Source organism: Scyliorhinus torazame, chromosome 18 (genome assembly GCF_047496885.1).
Source record: "Scyliorhinus torazame isolate Kashiwa2021f chromosome 18, sScyTor2.1, whole genome shotgun sequence".
Taxonomy (NCBI): Eukaryota; Metazoa; Chordata; class Chondrichthyes; order Carcharhiniformes; family Scyliorhinidae; genus Scyliorhinus; species Scyliorhinus torazame.
Window position 1 is genome coordinate 33,661,507 of NC_092724.1, and position 26,376 is coordinate 33,687,882.

General features: G+C 41.5%; 1 protein-coding gene across 4 annotated transcripts in view; it reads right to left on the reverse strand.

Moving 5' to 3' along the window:
* Window positions 1-26,011, reverse strand: part of nfic (nuclear factor I/C) — a 788,712-nt gene extending 762,701 nt beyond the window's left edge. The window contains exon 1 of one of the 4 annotated variants that reach the window (XM_072482538.1): window positions 22,870-23,461. In XM_072482538.1, the coding sequence (XP_072338639.1) occupies window positions 22,870-22,899 (30 nt within the window). In that variant the 5' untranslated portion in view covers window positions 22,900-23,461. Of the gene's footprint in view, window positions 1-22,869; window positions 23,462-25,456 lie in introns of those variants that run through there. The other 3 variants (XM_072482537.1, XM_072482536.1, XM_072482539.1) reach the window with 3 other exon arrangements.
* Window positions 26,012-26,376: the final 365 nt, after the last annotated feature.

The window sequence follows — 26,376 nt, forward strand, 5'->3', positions numbered from 1 at the left end:
AACGAATGACTAGGGTAAGAGTAGGGCCAGTCAAGGACAGTAGTGGGACGTTGTGCTTGGAGTCCGAGGAGATAGGAGAGGTGCTAAATGAATATTTTTCGTCAGTATTCACACAGGAAAAAGACAATGTTGTCGAGGAGAATACTGAGATTCAGGCTACTAGACTAGAAGGGCTTGAGGTTCATAAGGAGGAGGTGTTAGCAATTCCGGAAAGTGTGAAAATAGATAAGTCCCCTGGGCCGGATGGGATTTATCCTAGGATTCTCTGGGAAGCTAGGGAGGAGATTGCTGAGCCTTTGGCTTTGATCTTTAAGTCATCTTTATCTAAAGGAATAGTGCCAGAAGACTGGAGGATAGCAAATGTTGTCCCCTTGTTCAAGAAGGGGAGTAGAGACAACCCAGGTAACTATAGACCAGTGAGCCTTACTTCTGTTGTGGGCCAAATCTTGGAAAGGTTTATAAGAGATAGGATGTATAATCATCTGGAAAGGAATAATTTGATTAGAGATAGTCAACGCGGTTTTGTGAAGGGTAGGTCGTGCCTCATAAACCTTATTGAGTTCTTTGAGAAGGTGACCAAACAGGTGGATGACGGTAAAGCAGTTGATGTGGTATATATGGATTTCAGTAAAGCGTTTGATAAGGTTCCCCACGGTAGGCTACTACAGAAAATAAGGAGGCATGGGATTCAGGGTGATTTAGCAGTTTGGATCAGAAATTGGCTAGCTGGAAGAAGACAAAGGGTGGTGGTTGATGGGAAATGTTCAGACTGGAGTCCAGTTACTAGTGGTGTACCACAAGGATCTGTTTAGGGGCCACTGCTGTTTGTCATTTTTATAAATGACCTGGAGGAGGGCGTAGAAGGATGGGTGAGTAAATTTGCAGATGACACTAAAGTCGGTGGAGTTGTGGACAGTACGGAAGGATGTTACAAGTTACAGACGGACATAGATAAGCTGCAGCCCTGGGCTGAGAGGTGGCAAATGGAGTTTAATGCAGAAAAGTGTGAGGTGATTCATTTTGGAAGGAATAACAGGAAGACAGAGTACTGCGCTAATGGTAAGATTCTTGGCAGTGTGGATGAGCAGAGAGATCTGAGTGTCCATGTACATAGATCCCTGAACGTTGCCACCCAGGTTTAGAGGGTTGTTAAGAAGGCGTACGGTGTGTTAGCTTTTATTGATCGAGGGATTGAGTTTCGGAGCCATGAGGTCATATCGCAGCTGTACAAAACTCTGGTGCGGCCGCATTTGGAGTATTGCGAGTAATTCTGGTCGCCGCATTATTGGAAGGATGTGGAAGCATTGGAAAGGGTGCAGAGGAGATTTACCAGAATGTTGCCTGGTATGGAGGGAAGATCTTATGAGGAAAGGCTGAGGGACTTGAGGCTGTTTTCATTAGAGAGAAGGTTAAGAGGTGACTTAATTGAGGCATACAAGATGATTAGAGGATTGGATAGGGTGGACAGTGAGAGCCTTTTTCCTCGGATGGTGATTCCAGCACGAGGGGGCATAGCTTTAAATTGAGGGGAGATAGATATAAGACAGATGTCAGAGGTAGGTTCTTTACTCAGAGTAATAAGGGCGTGGCATGCCCTGCCTGTAACAGTAGTGGACTCGCCAACACTAAGGGCATTCAAATGGTCATTGGATAGACATATGGACGATAAGGGAATAGTGTAGATGGGCTTTAGAGTGGTTTCACAGGTCGGCGCAACATCGAGGGCTGAAGGGCCTGCACTGCGCTGTAATGTTCTCTGTTCTAAAGAACTCAAGGAAAGTAGGCCTCAATCATCAGCATATAATACTTAAAATCTATATGGTCACCATGGCCTCTTTGCAGATGGGACTATGAATTCTAGATCAGGCAGGGGAAATTTATGATGTTCTCTCCTTCCCAGGGAGAAGAGTGAAATGTGTGACATGAAAGGGAAGTACCAGACGAGAGGAGTTAAAATGCTTAATTACATTCAGCATCTTGGATTCTATAGTTTGATGTGAAAAAGTTTGTTTTTACTCTACTGAAATTGTTTATGTTGTACAAAGGAAGGAGAGCTAGGAATTGTAAGTGTCTCAACGAGGTTACTTGTGGATGATATGAGAGTTAGGAAGATGGATAATATTTATCAGAACTACAGGATTTGGTGTTGAAGGCGGTAGCTTGCTGGACTATGCAACATCACTAAGACTCACTTACTTGGTAGGGGTTTAAGCAACATGGTCTTGACATCTGTTGAGTGAAATGTGTGGCTGGCAGGCATGGCCTATGAGATTTCCACCTGGAATTCAACGAATGCTGGTCTGCAACCAGGAAGTGTGAGGGGAAGTTCCACTCTCTCTTCAATTTCCTCCCTACCTTCCATGGAAGGAAGTCTTCTATTTTTGGCTCAATTACTAATTATGCAGGGAGTTGCAGGCAAGGATTCATATCATAGTATTATCTAAATGTGATATTACCAAGAAGCTCAGTAAAGTCTTTGCAGTACTGCTTCAAAATCATCCACAGCATTTCAAAACAGTTCCAAGATTCAAAAGTGGAGCATTACATGTGCCTGATCATTAGAGGTAATTACACCCTAACATCTAAAATGGGGAAATGCTTGAGACTATTCTGCAGGATACTGGAAATGAGCATGTAAATACAAAAGGTATCAGAAGAAGTAATCAACATGGCTTTGGAAGAAAGTCATGTCTTACAAACATAGTCAATTTTTTTTGAGATGATAATGAGTGAATGAAGGTAATCCAATAGTTTACCTCGGTTTCCAAAAGGCATTTTACAAAAACTCATTGCATGAGGCCAGAAAAAGACTCATCGGCAACAAATTGTCTAAACAGACTGAGATCGGACTTGGAAGCGAGAGTTTTAAAAATATTACTGCAGGACTCCCCAAGACCCCTACAATTCAACATTTCCAAATGATACAGAACAGGGTCACTGTAGTAGTTTTAACCTGATGACATAAACCTATCTGGGAAGGTGGGAAGTAGAAATATTTATACCTTCAGAGAGATTTGGACCAATTATGTAGATAAGCTGAGAGATGGATTGAAATCTGGATAAATATAGACCCACACCAAAAGAAACAGATGCCATAACTTATGGATAGCATGAAAACGTCTCCATTAATAAAGGCTGGAAGACAAAGGACTTTAGTAGTCATTAGATCAGTGTAAGGCAGCTTTACCAATGCAGACCAGATACTAAGCAAGTCAGGACTGGTTGTACTGACATGGTAAGAATCATTGTTGAGACTATTTCTGGTGTTCAGCATGGAGTTTTGATTGCCCTACCTCAAAGATACAATAGTTCAGAGAACTGTGACCAGGATGATCCCAGGCCTCCTGGAATTAAGTAATAAAGAAACACAGAAGTGGTTCTATTGATCTTCATAGGAAAATAAGATACAATAATGGGTGGCACAGACGACATGAAAATAAACATAAATGAACATAAAAGACTAAAAGGCAAAATACAAAATCTCTGAGAGAAGGTTGCTGATTCAGGTACGTGGAATCTATTCATAAAGAGCTGACTTATACCACAGTTTCTGGTACACGTCCTAACAAATATCTACATTTTTAGAAACTCCAACCGTCACTCTTCATTCTTCTGGTGATGCTCTTAAATCTGCGACCTCTGGTTTCTGACTCACCTTAGAAATATTTAACCACTTTGATGGATCTTTTTTCCAGAGAAAATTGTGAAAGGAACATAATGTCCCAGGAGTAGGCGATTAATAGGTGCTGCTGAAGGGAGGTCCCAGATGGAATAGTTAGACAAGCAGTTTAGATGAGAAGGCTACATAAGCTGACTGATCGGATTAATTTATTTTACAGATAAACATTGCATGCATTTCTTAAAAAAAACATTTTTCAACACCATTTCAGCCCATAATTTTGCATAGCTTTGGCAAACACTGGAAAAACTGATTTTCTATTTCTACAAAAAGGTGCGGCTGAGTGCCAGACAAGCAGCTGGCAACCATGTTTGTTGGCTGCTGCTTTTCCGCTCCTGCTGGTGAAAGTGGCCCACATACATTGGGTATTTTTCTCAGCAAAAGATTAGATTCATGAATACATACACAGGGCTCTTTAAGAACAGCTCCATTCAGCAAATTAGGAACTATAACTAGTTACAACACCAACTGAGCTCAGGTGAACAAGAAGCTGACTTCTCTTTTGGAGAGAACACGCTGAATGGCGCAAGTAAGAGACATAACGTGAACGGTGGGGGATGGGGGGTGAAATGAGGCAATGTTGCCTTGAGGGCAAATTCTACCACTTCCAGCAGTGTATAGTCAGCTTGTAGCCAACAACAGCAGCAATTCATATAACGTGTATACTTCAAAAGCATACTTTTTTCTGCATGTGGTAGAAGGAACATGTATGAAAGAGCAGTTGTTTACATTATAGGAAATCCCACTCATGATGCAGAGCTCCTCGCCCACTCATACCTGTGGTGGTTGTGGGTTGTGAGGTTTGATCTCACTCAGTGGAGTAGTTTTCATAAACCACTGCTCATTATTAAGTTGCATGAAGCTTTTTTTTTGCTAATGAAGCTAATGATTGAGTAAACAGTAGTAAAGTTAAATACAATTAAAATGCAGAAAACATTTGAAGTGTTGCTGCATTATTTCTAACCATACCTGAATTCTGAGACAGTAGTGATCAAACACAAGAGGTCGTGACAAATGTACAAAGAACATTCGGTAATTCAGGTTCTGATTTTTTTCAGCAGCAAAGCAAAATTTCTTAACAATTCCTTACAAGTAGTACGTTAAAACAAACTTACCCACTTCATCAAAATGCATGGCTTGCAACATTAGGCAAGCAACTAGAGAATGATGACTGGGATAATACATTCTTGAATCAATTAAACTGAAGCAAAATCAGGTTGCAATTAATTTTTCTCTGCTCAGAAGGAACAGCTTTTATGGTTCTTCTTAAAGCTATTAAAGTCACAGCACATTCAAATCGGGCCAAAGTATAATTTGCTCCCACCACACAAAAATATCTGAAACACCTTTTTGTAGAAACAGAATCTTGATAATTTAGCTTACGTTCCAATATGAAGTTGCCAAAATCAGAGCTACTTTGCAAACTAACCTTTATTCTTCAAATTTTGCTCAATAACATACTGCATTTAGTTTTCATTGTTGCCTGACTGCATTTAGTTCTCATTGTTGCCTGACTGTGAAGTATACCTGCCATATGCACATGGCAGAGGCCAAAACGCCAAACTCCGATGTACACAATGCCAAATATTAGCGACATCTAATATGCTCCATGCCCTTATTGCTTATGGTAATGAATGGACAATATTCAGCATTCTTTGTTTACAGTCAATAAAAATTACCAAAAAAAAAAGAGGACATGTTGCAATGGTAATGTAGCTATGTTCATAGTTTTAACTATGTGCTTGCTTGTTAATTAACACATTCATCCTCTGGTTCTGTTCAGAATTCAGCTCCTGAGGATTTATATTTATATATAATTCCATGGGACCATATTGTCAAGGAAATATCAACTCAGTCTGTGTCCCAGCAGAATAATCCAACCTCAGAACATTAGGTTCTTGGAGCTGTGACTCAAGATTATTTAATCTATTTTGAATCAAGTTTGCTCAGTTTTAAAAGCATCAATAATCAACTTCACAAAGTCTCATGCGATTCCAAACATTACAGAATAGGTTAGAGTATTCAATAACTCAGTTCAGGTCAGATATCAAAGTATTATTGAAGACATCCAACCAGATTACAAATGGGTTCATGGAGTCCAAAAGCACAGGTATCTTTCTGGGGGTTGAGTACATACAACAAATAATATTAAGCAGTTTTAAATTATGCCTCTACTAGTCTTGCTTCAAATAATTTCACTTCAGGGTCAGCCAGCCGAGATTTGAGCTAACTTCCATCCTGTAATAATTCACCAAGATATCTGTTCTAGTTGCATTTTACTGAAACGACAATGTCTTGCACATTTACCTACAACAAGATAACTAGTTGTTCAAAGCTTCTTTCTGGCAGTAACCCCAATAATAAATAGCATTATTTGAAGAAGAGCAAGGAGTTTTCCTTGTCTCAAAGCCAATAATCCTATCTCAAGCAACACCATCAAAAATAGAAAATGCTGGAAATACTTAGCATCTGTGACAGTATCCAGAGAGAGAAACAAAGTTAATGGGCACGATTCAACCAAACAATCTCTCGGGCGAGTTTGGTGGGGTATTTTGAGCCGACGTTTTGGGTGAGATCCACACCGATATTCAAAAACACTTTAGGCCGCGATCTGTCGGCCTCGCCATGCCCGACTAGGGATGTGGAGAGGCCGGTAAATCTCACAAGCAGCCTTTTGCGAGATCTAACGAGGCGTCGCGATCTGGATTCCGGCCCTGGCGGTCCAGACCCAGGTCTGCTTTTTCAAGTAAACAGTTGTCTCATTTGAATACGTCTATACCGGATCTACTCAGCCTTGGGATCAAACGGCCTCACCTCAAACACCCCAAGCAAGCGCCGTTTAGCACTGGTTTCCGTAAACATGGACCCGGCATACTGGCATTCGAGGGGAGTGGTGGTCTCCCAGGTACCCCAATGCCATCCTGGCACTGCCAGTCTGGCACCCTAGCTTGATGACTCCCTTATTAGTGAGTTGGGTGGGGGTTGGAGACTGCAGTGGGGGGTCTAGAGATCGGGGCGAGTTTGTTAGTGCAGGAAATTAGATTAAGTCACTTAGATAGTTAGATATAGCGCTTAGGGCGAAAGGGATCAAAAGATATGGGGAAAGTGGGATTAGGTTACTGAGTTGGATATCAGCCATAATCATAATGAATGGCGGATCAGGCTCGAAGGGTCAGATGGCCCCCTCCTGCCCTATTTTCTATGTTTCTAAGTGAAAATTAAGGAGAGCCCCGTTTAATAGTGGGTAATTCTCAGCACTGCCAGCACTGGGAAACACGCTGCTAAATGCGCTCGATACGGGACTCTGTTTCGTTTCCGTTAAATCACTAAGCAACTTAAATCGTTATGTCATTTTTTGGGGCTTTGGGGAGTTTCGCCTCGGTGCAGCTTACACTTTTTTCACCAATGGGGAGCTGAACTCGCCAGCAATGCTGGCTCCTCAGAGATCCGGCAACCATTTTGAATGGGTGCCTTGATCTCTAAGTGAGCATGAGAGTCGCCCACATCCCCACCCATGCACAATGTCAGACCCCCCCCCCCCCCCGCACACATAACCATTACACCAAAATGCCACCCCCCACCATCCCCAAGTAAGAACATCCCACTTTTCAGGCTTACCCATCCCACTTCGGACACACCTCCCCAATCTTTATGGGGCCCCTTCATGCCCGGCCTTCACCCTCCTCCCTTGCATGCTCAGTGGCTGACCTTTGGCAATGCCATTGGGCACATGTACACCCTAGCACTGCCACCTTGCCAGCTTGGTAGTGCCAGGCTGGCAGTGCAAAGGTGAGACTGGCAGTGCCATGGTGCCAGAGTGAGAGTGAGGGGTGCCACTCTGCCCTGTTCCAACCACCCAAGGGTCTCCAATGCCCACCCCCCAGATGCCGTTACACCTGGACCTCATTTATGTGGACCAGTACTAAATGGCATCTGGTCGAGGGCCTTGCTGGGGAGGCTGTTAGTTCCCAGGTGCAGGAAAATCTGGCACATGTGGCGTGTTTTACGTTGGCAGAGACGGCTTGCAATTAGTCGGGCAACAGGATCGTCTGGTCCTTCGGGTCACTATCGATCCTGTCGGTGGGAAGGGCCGGAAAATTCAGCCCTCACCAGTTGAGTATTTGTTTTGTTCTACATTCAGGTTTCCAGCATCTGCAGTATTTGGCTTTTTCATCACAAATAGATCAACTGGTCACTGCTGTTTGTAAGACATTACTGTCTGCAAATTGGCTGTGTGTTTGTCTACACAACAAATTTAAAATAATCCAGTAGCCATAAAGCACAATGGGACATCTCAAGGTCTAGGCACTACATAAATGTAAATTCTTGCATGAAATGGAAAAACATTATTTTAGTCTGGCATACCTTAATGGCAAAGCTACATTTAGAAAGATATTAATGGATTGGAGAGCCTTTAGAAAAGAAAAGAAAATGCATCACAGATTTAAAACTCTGAAATTTTGACAGATGTATTTGATCAAGCTTGTTTTTTGCCACAGAGAAGAAAAAAGTATGTATTTTGTGGAAGACTTTCATGTTCATTATTAACAGGAAAACAACCTATAATAGATATGTTAATTATTTGACTATAAATAGCAAACAACAGGAGTCTCACCCTTTGCATTTAACAATGCTGAAAGAGATATGCTATTGATTGAGCAAACCTTATTCAACTGCCACCAACCCCAGCCACTACCCACAAAAGATAGGAGAGGCAGAACTCATGCCATGCTGCATTTCACCCTCAAAACCATTCTTCACCAAAAGGCCTACAGAACAATTACTGCCAGTCTGTTTGATTGGGAGTGGCGGTGGGAGGATGGTTGAAGAGAGTTGGGTTACCAGACACCTTCCAGCGGATATCATCAGCCAGAGGCCAAGTGCAAAATACCTAGCTAATTTTTCTTCTCCCCACACAACGAACCTTTAAGCAAAATGTAACACATTCAATGCGCTGCAATGCTGGAAAGGAGCTAATTCAGCACAGATCGGCTTCAGTTTACACAGTTCAACTTTCCGAGATATGGGGGAAGCCCTAATCATAAGATTGAATTAAAATTATGTTCATAGAAATAGGGGACACAAGTAAAAGGTTTCAACTGCAACTTTTGATTGGCTGCATAACAGTAAACAAAATGGGTGGAATAGATTTCCATCAAAAACAAATATCAGCAGAATGAGTTAACTTTTTAGAAAAGACTTAAATATATGGCAAATAATTCAATAAAGTTATGAAAGCCCATACACTGTTATTCCAGTCACTTAAATTAAACAATGACAGCAGGAATCGGTAACATTAGGTGTACACCATAGGTACCATTCATCAAAGGCGGTCAGAAATTACAGACTAGGGACAAGCACAGTATCCCCGCCCTCACACTTGCCTAAATAAATACTACAATGCTGTGCATCAGACATGTCCATCAAACCATTTCTTCTGAACGAACATTTCATTCACTGATGTTACATCAGCTGTTTCCCCACAGTTTGAGTTTTGAGATTGATTTCATTCTTTCCCTTGAACAGAACATCCAAATGCTAACCTTTGTTTTAGGGTATGGAAACTATGCTGTCTGGAACAGGATGGTCTGTCGGGTGGGACATTTCCAGTATACGTTTCCTCTCCTATCGCTAATCACAACAAAAATTTGTAAAGCCAACACCATGACTGAATCTGGGGGTTTCCTCCTTGTTTTGCTAGTTATTTTTCTGCAAATGCTTTTCTGGTGTCCTCAAAGAGAACTTTCCCTTTCAAGCTAAAAGAAAAGTTCAATTTCTAGCTTTTGTGTAATGGATTGACCCCTAAATAGTTAACTTCCAAGCGTTCTACATATCGGAGATGTGGCAGCTAATATCATCTCAACACATGCAAATATACTGTTGCTAATTTTCAGAGCTTGGGAAGCACAAGAGATGAACTTATCAAAGGTTCATAAGCGTAACAATAACACATTTGTTCTGGTAGCATGACAACATGAGTTATTACCAAGAAAATTAACACCGAGAGGAAAGAAGTGGCAGAGGAATTTAAGATAAATGAAAAACAGTAGCATCAATTAATTATTTTCTGGAAATATTCATTAAGGAGGATAATACTGACTTATTAACTTAAATTGGACTGTAGTACAATGAAAATCCTGCAAGATTTGAAATTAAATCGGAGGAACAAAGTTGGTAGGTTAATGGAACTTAAAATTAACGAATTCACGGAATTAAGGGACAGAAATCCAAGAGTCAAGATTAGTGAAGAGGATTGTGGGCACTGATTATAGTCATAAATGAATGATTGATTGCTGCTGACATTCTGGAGGAATTAAAGATAGCAAGTGCAGCATTTATATTCATAAAAGGAGAATAAATCTAAACCTGCCAACCAGCAACACATTAGTCCAACATCAATAATAAAACACTGAAAACTATTCTAAGGAATAGGTTGCACAAGATGCTAAGAACTAATAGCATTTAGAAGATGTAAATCCTGCCTGACTAACCTCCTCAACCTGTTTGTTGACATTATAAGTAAAGGTTGAATTCTCTCCAATTAATCTAGACTTTTGTCCCTAAGCAACATCATCCATAGGGGAAGCTTCATTGTATACACAAATGATATCCATCTCTGATCCTATACAACGATCCATCACCATATGTCCACTTCCTCAACATTACCTGCTCTATCACTGATTGGATTCTTTGTCACTTCCAGACCCGACTGATCTAAATCCCACTTTACTCCTCCAAATTCCTCCTTGCTATTGCCAGTCCTCCTTTTGAGACTCACATTTTCCTCCCGCCAGAAACTCAACTTCTCTAAAACTGTGCCACTCATGTCTCGCCCTGCCAGAAGCTCAACTTCTCTGCCACTCAAGTCTCGCCCTGCATCAAGGCACACTTGTTCTCCACCCATTCTTCCCAAATTTCACCATTCTCTGAAACATTGAAATTCTCATCTACGTCACTTCATAGATCTGTCCGACTTTACCTCTGCAAGCTCTTCCAGCCCTTTTACTCCTCTCTAAAGCAATATCCAGTGACTCTCAAGTTCGTTCACTCCCAATGACCCTTCCCCATACTCATCGTTTTACCCCATCATTAATGTCAGAGCCACCAGCTGCCTTAGACCTATTCTGCAAAGATCCTTCCTCCAACCCTCTCCACCTCCATCAGCCTTTAAAGACTCAAAATCAATTTTGAATCATTCTTCCTGGTCTCTCAATCTTGGCCCAGCATCCATTTCCTGTGAAAACTTTTCCAATGTTTCATTCATTAAAAGGATTAAGCAAATTTGAGATGTTGAGACTGTAGGTTATTTATGTTTTCAGAAACCATTTAACAAATTATCGCAGGATGGATTTCCAACAAAATAAAAATCATGAGAAACCAGGAATGACATGAGACTGAATAAAAGTGATATTAAAGAATGAACAAGAACATTTTGGAGATATAGTGGCAGACATGGGAAAGTACACACATTGAAGAGGATGCAGAGTTAAAAAAGCCCCTATCAAACCGATTAAAGCATTATGCACTATGGATGAGATCAACTTAGAACATGCCGTAAAATAAATCCAGTATGACCAATGCTTAACTCTGAATTTGCCAAAAGTAAATCTTAGATAGATATTAGAAAAGATGGAATTACTCAATGGTTAGTACATTTGGAATAACCTCCTTCTCATAGGTTTTTATACTGAGCCATTCAAGAGGAATTCTACTCAATGCTTAGAACAGAATTATTAGAGGAAAAACAATGCCTAATGGAATTAGATTATACAACCTTTAACAAGGCTGTGCAGACTCACATTAGTCCACTGACAAATTAAATATTTTGTTTTCTCTGCTTTGTTGCATTTATAAATAGCTTGCATTAAAAGCCAAAAGGGAACAGAACAGAAATGAAACTTTGTGCTTTTTCTATCCATTTCTACACGGCACATTCTTGTATCACTGCAGAAACCACAGTCCTTAAAAACAGACAAACAAGATCATCGATAAAATGACAACATGAAAACAATGGCACAGTTAGAACTGCTTGTTGCAAGTTTACTATGAGTTTATACATTTACACCCATCAGAATAGATTGTGGCTTGCTATATTTTGTGTCATATGTTCTTCTTCTCACAGCTCATTTATTTTGTGCCTTTTTCTCCATGGAATAGGAACTTGGGCACAGTACAAAAACAGATTAATGACTATCAGCCTGTTTTCCACCTGGCATTAACCGACTTCATCCGCATGTGCTCACTGTACTACATAATTTTTAACTGTATGCTATCATGTATATCTGGTTTGCAAATGACCAAAAATGAAACAAAAACATAAGTATACGGCAATATGTTTGGTAAAGAAATCTAAATGTGATATTACAATGAAGAAGTCATGCAAGTGAAGAAGTGGGCGGCACAGTAGCACAGTGGTTAGCACTGTTGCTTCGCAGCGCCAATTAAACAGTTTCAATTCCCGACTTGGGTCATTGTCAGTGCGGAGTCTGTACATTCTCCCCGTGTCTGCGTGGGTTTCCTCCCGGCGCTCCGGTTTCCTCCCACATGTCCCGAAATACGTGCTTGTTAGGTGAATTGGACATTCTGAATTCTCCCTCCGTGTATTCGAACAGGTGCCGTAGTGTGGCGACTAGGGAATTTTCACAGTAACTTCATTGCAGTGTTAATGTAAGCCTACTTGTGACACTAATAAAGATTATTATTCAATATAAATTTTTAGCCACATTTTCTGTATTTAAGATCTGCATATCTGCTGCCATGTTACATTGCTAGGGTGGCAGATAAAACTACAGAGTTACAGTTGCATAGTTGTACTTCCTGCCCAACGTCCTTAATGATTCATCACCTTCAGAAATATACCAATCCGTGTATATCCTGCCCAATTATCTGATGGCTCATCCAACATTGAAGATTCATAGCCTATTCTTCTGATTGTTGTGTGTTTGTAACTATTGTACAGAATGTAACTTCTGGTTTGTTAGTCTTGTAACCCACACACTGTACCAATGTTTTCTGTGCAAAATAACCACTATGAAAGCTCCCTGTCTGACAACCATTATTAAAGTTAAACAGGTAGAATATAACAGCGGTTATCGCATACATGAAGTTAGCTTCTGCTTTAGATGCAGCATTCCCACCTTCAAATCAGAAGGTGAAGGATTTCAGCTTCGCTGCAGACAGCCCCAGGCAGTTGAGACCTCAATAAAGTCTTTAAATGCGGATACCTAAGTGGAGTATTTGCAGTGCAGTCCAGACAGTGCAACGGGGATACTTGTATCAGACAGATGTGTACCCCCTTCCTGCCTCCAGCATTGTATGGTTGGTTGTTTAGCCATGGTTGCACACCACCTATGAGAAGGTTGAGTATAAAAATCATCAGGAAAACATAGAACAATAGAATTCCTACAGTACAGAAGGAGGGCATTTGGCCCATCGAGTGTGCACCAACCCTCTGAAAGAGCACCCTTCTGCCCCATCCCAATAACCCTTCCTAACCTGCAGATCATAGGAAACTGAGGGGCAATTTAGCATGGCCAATCCACCTAACTTGCACATTTTTGGACTATGGGAGGAAACCGGAGCACCCAAAGGAAACCCATGCAGACAAGTGCAAAGTCCACACAGTCACCAAAGGCCGGAATTGAATCCGGGTCCCTGGCGCTGTCAGGCAGCAGTGCTAACCGATGTGTCATCGTGCCACCCCTCCAATTAGTTATCTCAACTACTCTACCCAAGTATGTTTTCTTATTCATTCAAGGGATGTGGGCATCGCTGGCTGGGCCACTTTTATTATCCAGCCCTAATTGCCCTTGGGATAGTGGTGGTGAGCTGCCACCTTGACCCACTGCAGGTCCATTTGGTGTAGGTACACCCACAATGCAGCTAGGGAGAGAGATTCAGGATTGCAACTCAGCAGTGAAGGAACCGCAATATATTTCCAAGACAGGATGGTGTGTGGCTTGGAGGGGAACTTTTAGTTGTCATATTCCCACGAGTCTGCTGCCCTTGTCCTTCTAGATGATAGTGGTCATGGGTTTGAAAGGTGCAGTCTAAAGAGCCTTGGTGAGTTCCTGCAGTGCATCTTGTAGATGGTACTCACTGATGCTACTGTATGCCAGTGGTGGAAGAAGTGAATGTTTGTGGATGGGATGCCAATGAAGCAGGCTGATTTTTCCTTGATCGTGTTGAGTTTGAGTGCTGCTGAAGCTGTACTCATCTCGGTAAGTGGAGGGTATTCCACCACACTTCTGACTTCTGTGCTGTAGATGGTGGACAGCATTTGAGGAGTCAGATGTGTCCCTTGTTCAAGTATTCCTAGCCTCTGGCCTGCTCTTGTAGCCACAGTATTTATATGGCTGGTTCAGTTAATTTTCTGATCAATGGTAATCCACAGGATGTTGATGGTGAGTGATTCAGCAATGGTAATACAATTGAATTTCAAGGGACGATAGTTAGATGCTCGCTTGTTCGAGAAGGTAATTGCGTTGCACTTGTATGACACATATGTTACTTGCCACTTGTCAGCCCAAGCCTGGATATGATCCAGGTATTGCTGTATTTGGACATGGACTGCTCGAGTATCTGAGGAGTCATGAATGGTGCTGAACATAGTACAATGCTCTGTGAACATCCCCACTTCTGACCTTATGAAGTAGCTGAAGATGGCTGGGCCAAGGACATTACCTAGAGAAGCTCCTGCAGTTTTGTCCTGGAACGGAGATGATTGATCTCCAACAACTACAACCATCTTCCTTGGTGCCAGGTATGATTCCAACAAGCAGAGAGTTTCCCCGATTCCCATTAATCCAGTTTTGCTAGGGCTCCTTGATGCCATACGTGGTCAAATGCTGCATTGATGTCAAGGGCAGTCACTCTCCGCTCAACTCTGGAATTCAGCTCTTTTTTCCATGTTTGAACCAAGGCTGTAATGAGGTCAGGAGCTGGGTGATCCTGGTGGATCCCAAACTGAGCAAGTTATTGCTATGCAAGTGCCACTTGAAAGCATTGATGATGATCCCTTCCATCACTTTACTGATGATTGAGGGTAGGTTGATGGGGCAACAATTAACTGGGTTGGATTTGTCCTGCTTTTTGTGTACAGGATATACCTTGGCAATTTTCCAAATTGCCGGTTAGACCCAGTGTTGCAATTGCACCATACCAATTTGGTTAGGGGCACGGCAAGTTATGGAGTACGATTTGCCAATACTATTGCCAAAATATTGTCAGGGCCCATCAAGTCTGCACCAACATCGCGAAATAGAACCTACCTAGGCCCAATCACCCACCCTATCCCCATAACCCCACCTAACCTTTGGACACTTAGGGACAGTTTAGCATGGCCAAACCACCTAACCTGCACATCTTTGGGAGGAAACTGGAGTACGTGGAAGTAACCCACGCAGACACAGGACGAAAGTGTAAACCCTACACAGAGTCACCCGAGATAAGAATCGAACCCAGGTCCCTGGCGCTCTGAGGCAGCAGTACTAACCACTGTGCCACCGTGTCAGTAAGACAGGGCGTAACCAAGGATGGTGCTGTCTGGGGCACCATCTATAGGGTGTGATTCAGTGAATATGACTATGTCAGGCTGGTGCTTGCCTAGTCTGTGGGACAGCTCTCCCAAATTTGGCACAAACCCCCAGATGTTGATAAAGAGGTCTTTGCAGAGTCAACACAGGGCTGGGTTTGCCATTGATTTTGGCACCAGAAATGACAATGTCAGATTTCATTCCTTATAGACGTTCTAATGGTGTTATACAACTGAATGGCTTGCTAGGCCACTTCAAGAGGGGGTACTTAAGAGTCAACCAAATTGTTTCAAGAATCTCATGAGAATCTCAAGTTAACACCTGCCCTGAGGAAGAACCATATGGGCAGGTGGGCCACTTAAATCATTGCTATTTATAAATGACTAAATACATTTGTAAATAAATAGATCCTAAATAATATCTGATGTGATGGTCTTCCTACTGGCACTCTCTCCGCATTAGACTTCTCACTCACTTCTCAGTACTTGGCCTAGCAAAGTGGCATTGCATTCACTCCAACTCCTCAGCTGACTTTGCAAGCAGCCACTACACTGCTCGCAATCTCCCTGCTGCTTGTCTACCACCAGAACCTTAATCCCAACTATGTAGAGCAGAAGCAACATGGCAGGTGATTCACCAGCAATAAAAAATATTTTTGCATGAGAATTTTGCATTACAAGAAATATGCTAACGTTCTGAAATATAATACCGGCCTGTTTAGTACAAATAGGATTTGCCATTATATATTTAAGTCAAAATATTACATATCATTTAATATGCTGACTCAAAGGAGATTTTGATTGATCCTTATATTGATTTCTCCATTGGATATTTAAAGTTTCCAACAATTGGCTGGTGAGCAGAATATTATGATCAAGGCCCTTGGGTGTTATAGAACAAAAACATTGCAATTTCACAAAATGGAGCATGCAACTAAAACCCCAATGTTCCAAAAAAGTAATGCCAAAATTTGTTAATGAAACAAACATTCAGTGCTGGCGCCAAATCTATACTGTGTGTTGTCCTGCCTATCGAGGACAGAAAGATTCAGATTAAATTCCTTTTCCCTAATGGAAGAACATGCTGAAAGGTCATAGCAGCAAGGGTCATTGAGAAATGACCACTGTTCTAAACAACCTCTGTCAATGCAGATGACAGTGGAGTCATTTGAAATGTACGAAGGCAATTCTGAAGTCCTGTCAGTGTCATTGTTTCAAAACAGCATGTCAAATGCCTTCAACAAATTGTCTGAGTGAAATGTCTTCTCCCTGAATTTGCTTTGAACTTCTCTTTATCAAAGTTGAGAGATAATACTGATGGGAAATAGAACACCTTTCACATTTCAGCCATCCAGTATCAATATTAAGTACTTTCCGTCAGGTACAGCCCAACTGAAAACAAAGTTTCTGTTTCCTCCACTTGTGTCCCAATAACATGCTTTATCTCTAACTTCAGAGTAACAGCCCTAACGACACTAGTGTGACATTAGCCATTCCCAACAATAGCATCCCCCAATCTCTTTGTTTGTGCATGCCAATAACTGGTGACTTAGGGACAGTCTGTGCTTTAGATCGAACTGTCTAAATTAATTTCAAATAGGATCTTTATAGCCAACCGAGGGCCATCATTCGGGAATAAATCCAAACAACTTGCAAAGTAAAAAGCTGGCATGCAAACCAGTTCTCCAGCACAAAACATATTGCCAGTAAATTATTTTATTTTGCCCCTTGGAGTGGAGAACTAAGGAACTTAAACACGATATGTTTCCGATATATAACAAATCCTCAGTCAGCCTGAGCAATATTCTATCCTGTTTCCAAATGTGTAACATCAGTAATAAAAAATCTTGAAATTTATTACACATTCCAGCTATATTTTGTTGTTTCTGGTTTGATTTGAAATACGGCTCTAAGTACATTTTACAACCAAATTGCAACATAAAACACAAACTGCAAGTGAGAAATTACTCATCGAGCCTGTTCCTTCCAGAGATCAGGTAAAATCTATCAAATCAAAGGTCCCACCCCATCTACTTAATATAGTCAGGAGAAATTCCATGGAAAAACATACTGAGCACAAAAGATAATTAGGCAAGACTTCAGATTATTTGTTGCCCATCAATTGTTGCTCTTGAGCCCAGTGGCTTGTTAGGCCATTGCAGGTGACAGTTAAGAGTCAACCACATTGCTGTTGGTCTGGTGTCACATGTAGGCCAGACAGGATAAGCATGGCAGATTTCCTTCTCAAAAGAACATTAGTAAACCAAATGAGTTTTACAACAATCAATCATTGTTAACATGGTCACCTTTACAGAGACTAGCTTCTTTTCCAGATTTTTTATTAATTGAATTTAAATTCCACCAGCTGCCATGATGGGATTTGTACCCTGTCGCCAGAGCATTTGCCTGGGCCTCGGAATAATAATAAACTTTATTAGTGTCTCAATTAGGCTTACATTAATACTGCAATGAAGGTACTGTAAAAATCTGCTAGTTGCCACACTCCACGCCTGTTCGGATACACTGAACTAATCCAGTGACATTTTCACCATATCACCGTCTCTATTTTTTTTTAAAGTGGTTCTCCCTCCCCCCCTCCTAAAATATTTTTCAAAAGTCTCAAAATGCAAAAGAACCATCATATCTCATGATTTATTGGTAATCCCAAGTCTGGACCTATCTGAAAACTTACATCATGGGTTCAAATCCCATACTGGCTGGGGTTGTACATGAAGGCCCAACCTTCTCAACCTTGCCGCTCGCCTGAGGTATAGTAATCCTCAGGTTAAATAATCACCAATCAGCTCTCCCCTTCAAAGGGGAAAGCAGCCTGTGGTCAGCTGGGACGATGGTGGTTTTACTTCCTCCTATATCTATTCCTATTACAAATAATCCACTGTGAGAGGAAAAGTTTTTCCAAACCCTAGACTAACTGGAACTTTGTTGCTGCTTAAATTCATTTGGTCCCTAACCGGAGTGCAATTAGTACAGCCTCCAGGAGTTCTTTAAAGAACTGTTGGTTCAATTATTCTAGTGTCTGAGAAAATAGTTGGAGCTTTGGTAGTGCAAGCTCTGTCTAAACAAATTTTGCAAAAGGATCCATCTAAAAAGAAAGGCCGTGCCAAAGTTGGCATTGGCCTTGGCACACGTGCAAATCTGGGAGTGGACTTTCAGGTCCTCTCACTCTATTTGTCACAGCTGTACTTGTTTTACACCTGCAAAATGGGCAATTGTTTGTAATTTAGGCCCCATTCATTTTAAAGTTGTTGTCCCCAAGTTATGCACTTTGACATTAAGTCACAGAATGGATTCATAGCATGATACAGCACAGAAGGTGGCCTTTTAATCCATTGTGCCTTTGCCTGCAGTTTGGTAGTGCTATCAAATGCTCTCTCGTCTTATCCCATAACCCGGCAATTTCATTTTGTCCCCTGCAATTATTTAAGTAAATCCTTTTTGAAAATTACTATTAAAACTGCTTCTATCATCCTTTCAGGCAGTGCATTCCCGATCATAACAGCTTACCATGCAAAAATGTGCGCTCGGGTCACCTTTTGCCAATTATCTAAATCTGTGTCCTCCCATCCATCTGCCGGTAGCAACAGTTTCTCAATATTTACTCCATCAAAACCGCTTATGCTTTTGAATACCTCCATCAAATCTTCTCTTAACACCTCCATTCAGCCTGAGCTTCCAGTTGCCTGTCATTTTAATTCTCTGCGCCATTTCCCACTCTGAACTCGGCCTGCTACATTGTTCCACTGCAGCCCGATGTAATCTCAAGGAACAGCACTTCACCTTTCCATTAAGCACTTTATGGCCTTCCAGACTCAGACTGGGTTCAACCATTTAAGTTCATAATCACTGCCCTCATTTATAAAAAGATTTTTGTGTGGAAACTCTTGGCAATGATTCTGCTTTACTCATTTACACCTTGTGCCGACTCTTTTTTTGTTTCTTTATTTGAGCCATTGCCATTCCCTTTTGCCTTGCACCATCATTCCGTTTGTCCTTTAATCTCGCCTCCCTTACCTCCCATCACAGATCTTCACTTTTGTTCCCTTCCACCTACTCTCGCCTCTGTTCTTGCTTAAAACCTATTACATCAGAGCCGAAGTGCACATTAGTTTTGAACTCCTAGTTGTCCACTTTTCAGGTGCAAAGTGGGGTGGCTGTGAGTTAATACTGGCTTCCATAAGGTCTTAAATGAAACCAGGCAGACAAAAAAAATCCCTGGTACTACTATTTACCTTGTGGTTAATTCAACCCCTTCAAAAAACTTTTCAGTAGGTGACAAGCGAAATAATTTTAATGCATGATATTGATTTAAAATTATGAATATGCAATATGCTATTAACTGCAAATGTCATTAAAGCTAATTAACCAACCACTATTTTTTGTGTGTTTTTATGCAGGGAATGGAACGTTTTCACTTTGATCTCCATTGTAAGCATCAAACACTAGTAGTTTAAGATATCGTACTTCTGTCTGCAAAGAAAAGCTCTTTCTCCTCTGGCCTGATACTTGTCTGAAGTCCACCCTAAGAAGTGATGACTGCATCCTATCAAAATCATCCTCTGCGAAAGATATTTATGTAAAGTTTTTAGGGTATCTTAAATGAAATGCTGTTGTTTTGCATTCTTAGCACCATCGGAGCATTTGAAGAGGTAGATTTGCACCATATGAAAAACATGAGCAGACTAATGTGAGCTTAAATGCACTAATACCTGCTCTGAGGCTGTGGGCAAAGAATGGGGAAAATGAGTGCCACCTCACTTAGGGCAAGTCCATTGCTTGAACTTGCACAAATTGTCTGATTTTTAATTAAATCAGTGAGTTCAAATTTCCGATGCCCCAGGTGATTGATGGAAAGTTGGAACTTTGAATTTGCTCATTTCATCCCAAACCTCGAAGTGGACAAACTTGCTCAAGTGAGTAAAGGAGCACATACACATATATCAGTGGTTAAAACTATTGAATCAGTCCATTCAAACTTAGGTTCCAAAGTTAAAAGCGTAGTAGGTGAGGCTGTTGCACCATTCAATTACAAATTCTTAATTACAAAACAAACTAATTGCTTGCTCTCTGAACCAACCAGCACATGCATAAAATCATCTCGGACTATTGTACTGAAGGGAGATGCCACCTGGTCATTTACATTCCATGTTACTGGCATTAATGTTGTGGCATGTATCAGAAACTGCAGCCAGCCAACATTCACCTTATGACTGTTTCCTTATGTTTAAAGGGCCATTGGGATAATATCCAAGATTAACTTAAACAAATGCACACAAGACCTGACAAGGTACTCCTGGAAGAAAATGTCAACCCATATTAAATTCATGTTATTAAATTGTCCCCCGTTCCCCCCCAACACCAACCAAAAAAAATGGCAATAGCAAAGCAATGTTTGGAAACCCAGGACATTTGTGAATACTAATTTTGTGCCCAACACCTAATGTTGGCCATTCTAAATTATAGCATACAGACACCCGCAAACCACAGGCCTCAAAATTCACAGTTTTTACATGCCTTTACACTATGACTGTAACTAATACTATAGATCTGACTGTAAAGATAGTTTCTCAGATCAATATGTTTTGATATGATATACATATGCACATTGTTTCCTATTTCAATTCAGTCAATTTCTCAAGGCTCAGTGGTCCACTGGCCTTGAGTTTCCTCAAAGTTAACAGATTAAATATAGCTATTAGCAGCAATATGTTCACATGGTCCTCCAACACTTTATGTTAAAGGTTAGAAACTGGCAGGAATAGAAAAATGATATACAGCGTGGCAAAGAGGATGGAATATGTAAAAGACAACCGAACAGAATGTGAACATAGAAGCAAATGAAGAAAAAAAAATAAACAGTTTGAGAGGTGTAAGAATTTTCTCATAATGGATGATACGCTTAATGAAAGAAAGAAAAAGTGCCAAAGGAAATACCACAAGGGAAGGAACATGATAAGACTCAATAAATGCATAAAGTATCCTGCTAAATGAGCATTCAGGTTCCCAATTATAATGCATAAATTACTCCGAACCCTTTCACTTTCGTTTTTTCTTAAAACACAAATGAAATGTCTTCTTGTTCTATATGGGAAGTTCCCTTTGTCTGTTATTATTAAAGAATGTTTATAATGCTTCTAGACCATGAAACTATTTAAATATTTAATAGGACAATAATGCAGCTTTTGTTATCCGATACAGACTGTCTGGACTGATTAGCTACACTTGAACTGCTTTCAGATTACTGCAAGCTGCTCTCCCGCTTTAAAATAGATTTTACATTCTTGATCCTTAGAAAATAAAATATGGACAAATTATTAAATTTATGGCATCTTCAGAGATCACTTTATTTGCATCTCCTGTTCCCGCCATTACTGAGGCTTTTATTCAGCAATCAATCCTTCCATTTCCTTGTAAGCAACTACTCTGAAGTATAACTTTGCGTATCTGAAGTCAGGAAAGGGGAAGCCGAATTGCAAAGTTTTTTTTTCCAGGTGAAATTTACTACTTCACTGGATTTATTAAACAGTTCTTCCAGGGATACACAAATTGAAATTTCTGAAAGGAGTTTGTGAAGTTACACTGCCCAATTGTGGACCAAACCACCACCAATGCCATGCCTCTGTCAAATAAAACAACTTCAGAACAACCTTTCCCACCAGGTATACATCCTATTAATACAGAAATAAACACAACTGTGTAAATAGCACCACTTTATGAATAAACACATGAAGGGAAGAGACCCCTTACTGAATTACATTTGGGACATATACCAGGACATATACCTCTAAAAATCAATATTATGACTACTGCGAAAATAAATGTATGGTCAAACAACCTGCACTCAGAAACAAATTGTTTTTTTTTTATAAAGTTAAAAACACTTTGCGGAGCAGTCAAAAAACTTAAAACCGACAGGATTCCCAAATATGCATTAAATGAGCTCCTCGCTTTAGAGAACCTGGGCACCTGCTAAAATATAAAACATCTTGCTCGACCCCACCACTCCCAACAATTTCCCATACTTTATTACACTTCCCAAACGTTTGCATAACAATCTGGGGGTTTGAAAGGAAACAACCTGGGGAATAAATAACAGAATCGCTCCAACAATATAACAGTGCAAGAAAAAATAAGTTTGGGAGGGGGGGGGGGGGGGGGGAAGAGAGGCTAGTCTCCGCGCTGCAGAACCTCTTCCTATTTCTGACAACCACAGACACACAATTGTTTTTAAAACTTCGTAGCAGCGAATGGAACCGCTCCGCCACACAACTAAAGCGAACTTGGAACGAGTCAAACGTTCCGTAAATGTGAAACAAAAAAAACGGTCAGCTGTGGGTGTTTTTTTTTTTTTTAATTGATGAGGGAGGGGGAAACGCAGATGTAACTAAATGCGGGTCGCCTCTTGGCAGCCGCCGCCTGGGAAGAGAGAGAGAATGGAAGACTTGGCGAGGCGATCGCGGGGGGCGGGGGGGCTCCGGGACGGGCAGCACGCTGCAGAAATTATCCCGCCATTTTCAACAGTAAACGCGTTCCCGGGGAAAACACAATGCGGCGAATGTGGCAAAAGCCGCCCACCCCGGTGTCCGTGACCCATAATCGAATCGATGATTAAATCGCCTCAAGAGAACATTTGCATTACCTGAGTCAGGCAGAGAGGAGAATACATCATGACGACCTGGAATCAAAGTCGCAGACCATCCAAAAGTTACTGGATCATCGTGACATCTCGCCTCGGTGTCTAAATCCCACCCCCAACCAAAATTAATAATTATATATATATATTGAAAGAGAGGAGGATGGAGGGTGATAGAAGTGGCACTTATCAAGGATTATCCAAAGGAACGTAGCTCTGGAAATCGGGCTTCATCTGTCAACCGGTGAGAAAGGCGGAGAGAGAGGGAAAGATACAGGAATAAAGGAGAGCGATCCTGGAATGACGCGAACCGTCCTGACCAAGCCCAAAAACATCTGACTTCAGGGAATTTCTGCCATTAGACCCAAATTTCAGCACCACTCGGAACCCCGCTGTCAGCCAATGGACCGAGGCCACTGGGAGATCGCCGGCAATGTAAATAACGCCAACTACTTTTTCTTCACCACCCTACCCCTTCCACCACCCCCCTCTCTCTTTTTTTTTAAACTCTTCGCTGCTCACTATTGTTCCACTAATCATTCGCCAAAAAGCACAGTGGGCAAAACAAAACAGGAAAAGTTAGCGCCGCTTTAAGAGGCGCGCTTTAAAGGCAAGAGATTTGCTCCAGACGCAACGCAGCGCCTTGCGTTCTGACATACGCAACGGTACCTATATACCGGATCACTGCAATGTTGCCCTTTCTCATCCGCAAAAAAAAAAACCGATCACAATAAACCCGGCAGAGTGAAGCAAAGATTCATATACACTAATACAGCGTCTCTCGGACACGGTTTACAGCAGCAGTGTAGTCATTATCCTGACAATTCTGCTGAAAGATATTTTAACAGAAACGTTGCAATCTACTCTCGCCCCCCCTCCCTCCCGCAAAGAAGACGAGTGAAATCCAGCAGCACAGACACATTCTTACGCGCACCTTCAACTTTATGATAAAGTTCAAATATTTGAACAGGATAAGTGAAATGGAAGATTGTAGTTGGAGAGCGCAAAACTGCACAAGTCAAAGCCAATGCACAGGATTTTGATGACACTGCTGCATATGGAAATACCCTCCGAACCAGGCCGACAAAAACAAAATAAACACAGAGAGCCTTTTTTTTTGGCAGGTATAAATGCACAGTGATTTTAATGTTGCCATAATTTGTGTATTCATACATGCTCGGGGGGGGGGGGGTGCCTTTAAGAAAGCATGCTATTAAATTGCTCATTTTACTCTGCCGGTGAGTGCATTTCTTTCCACCAACCGACGTTATCAGCACAAACCATTCTGCACACCAATAGCCCGACGCAATGTGTCCGAGCTAATCGGACGCGTCCCTGCCTCAAGTGGGCGAGATCATGCTATTCTGACTGTGCAGCGGGCGAGCAATACAGAAGGCAAAGGGCACACTGCCTTTTTATATCCGCAGTATACTCAAATGGAACCCGATCTCTCAAAATATAAAATGCGATTTTTATCAACGTGGATCACAGAACGTTGCGAGCGTGTCATCCTGATGCCAAGTGCAGTTCGCTTTAGGTCAGGGCTTTTTTAAAACCACAATATTCACCATCTCTGGAACATATGGCAAGTTTACATGAATCTGCGGCTGGATAAATTTCAGGGCAGTGAAAGCTATTTTGAAACATTTTTACACACGGTTCTATTTAATGCAGGAGAGCCGGGATTCTTTCAGGAAAACTTCATGGGTTAAACCAACTCGCACTTTTACACAAACATTGCATCGTCCAATATTATGCCACAGAACCTACACCTCTGGGCGTATTTAATTCAGAGTAATTTAAAAAAAGAAAAGCGAGCTGGGCATCCTTAAACTATTGGCTAATTATTCGATATTTGCATTTTTTAATGGACACGACTAATTTAAAGAAGCACTATTTGCCGGGCCTAAATAAAGCACGTTAAATATACTAGAACAGCGCGGCTTTATTCTGCAAGTGTCACGGGTGTAGGCTGGGAAATTTATTTCAAAACAGTGAAAGTTATCAATCTATGGGCCGCAATCTTGCCTGCGCTTCCCTAAAGTGCGCCGAACTTTTCAAATTGTGTCTTTAATGGCAAAATAACACAAAAAGCCATTTAATGACACTCGGGAGGAAGACCGTGGTCTTTGGCAAAAGGAGGCGGTGTACGTTATAAAAGGGCCGGAAAAGGCGCAACGTCCCTTTAAAGGGGAGGTAGATTAGAAATGTGTCCCGGCTTTGGCCGCAGCGTCGCGGTTCACGAGTCAAGTTCAAGTCGGCAGCTCCCCCTGCTCGGCCATTACCGCTACGATCACACACTTCGCCTCCACGCTTGAACTTGGACCCGGAATGTACGTCAGGCAATGCACACGTACACAGATCACGCACAAATTCATTTCAGCTGGCAAGCAAATCTGCTCACAAATGGGAAATCTGCCAAGCTCAGCGCTTTTGCTTTTTGTCTGTCTGTCTGCCTCGCTCTCTTTTTCCCCCCTCCCCTTTAAACACCACAAAATCTTGGCACAAACCCGATCGCACAAGCAACACAGCGGCACAGACACCGGAACCAACACAACAAGCCGATCGACACCGTGCGGTGAAATATACGTACCATTGAAATGTGAAAGTACGTAATCAACTTGCACTCGAATGAGAAGCTTGTCTAACGCCTCATTTGTATTCCTTTGCAAATTTTCCTACTTCCATCCAGAGAAACATTTGCCCCTCGGTCTTGGCTCTTGTGTTGTGTGGTGTGAGATGCGTGTGCGGGTTATTTTTTCTCTCTCTCGCTTCTTCTAACACATCCGATGGAAAAGTGAAGGCAACCGGCGGATCCTGATTGCCCAGGAGGGAGATGGGGGAGGGCTGCCTTGGCCGCCTTAGTGATGAATTGATGGCGTCGTATAAAAAAATATTACTGAAGTGAAGGGAGCGAGCGAGGCGTCCTGTTTATTTCCGCAATGGCTTATTTGCATAAGGAAATCACTTCATTACCATATGGACTGAGTCTCTTTTTGCACACACACCATCCATCGCTGCAAAGAGATTATGAGCTCCGCTTCTTTCCTTTCGCCATCGTTACCAAGCCACGTCCATGCACATCGCAATCTTCAGTTAAATTCTAGCTTTGAGCAGCGTTGACACAAATGCTGCAAATAATCTTAAAGCGAGGAACACGTGGTGCTGGACGGCGTGGCGTGGCCGAATCTTTGGGCAACAGGATTTTTCACCATCACAAGACGACCACTCAAATAAATAGTTCTGATTTTCTAACGACTTAAGAACACATTTATAATATATATGATATATAGTCGCTTTCAATTGTTTAATATATATTAAAGGAGCCTTATTTTGGACAACAAACGCATAGATGCCTGAAAAAAAATCAAGTTGACCTTAGAAAAAAAAATGAAAGGACTTAGTAACATTCATTTTTAAAATAGGAAAAATAAGGTTAACAATGTAGTTCAACCTGTGTTGCCTCACCGCAAGAACTGCTCGATTACTACATTGAAAATCCATCTTACGTTT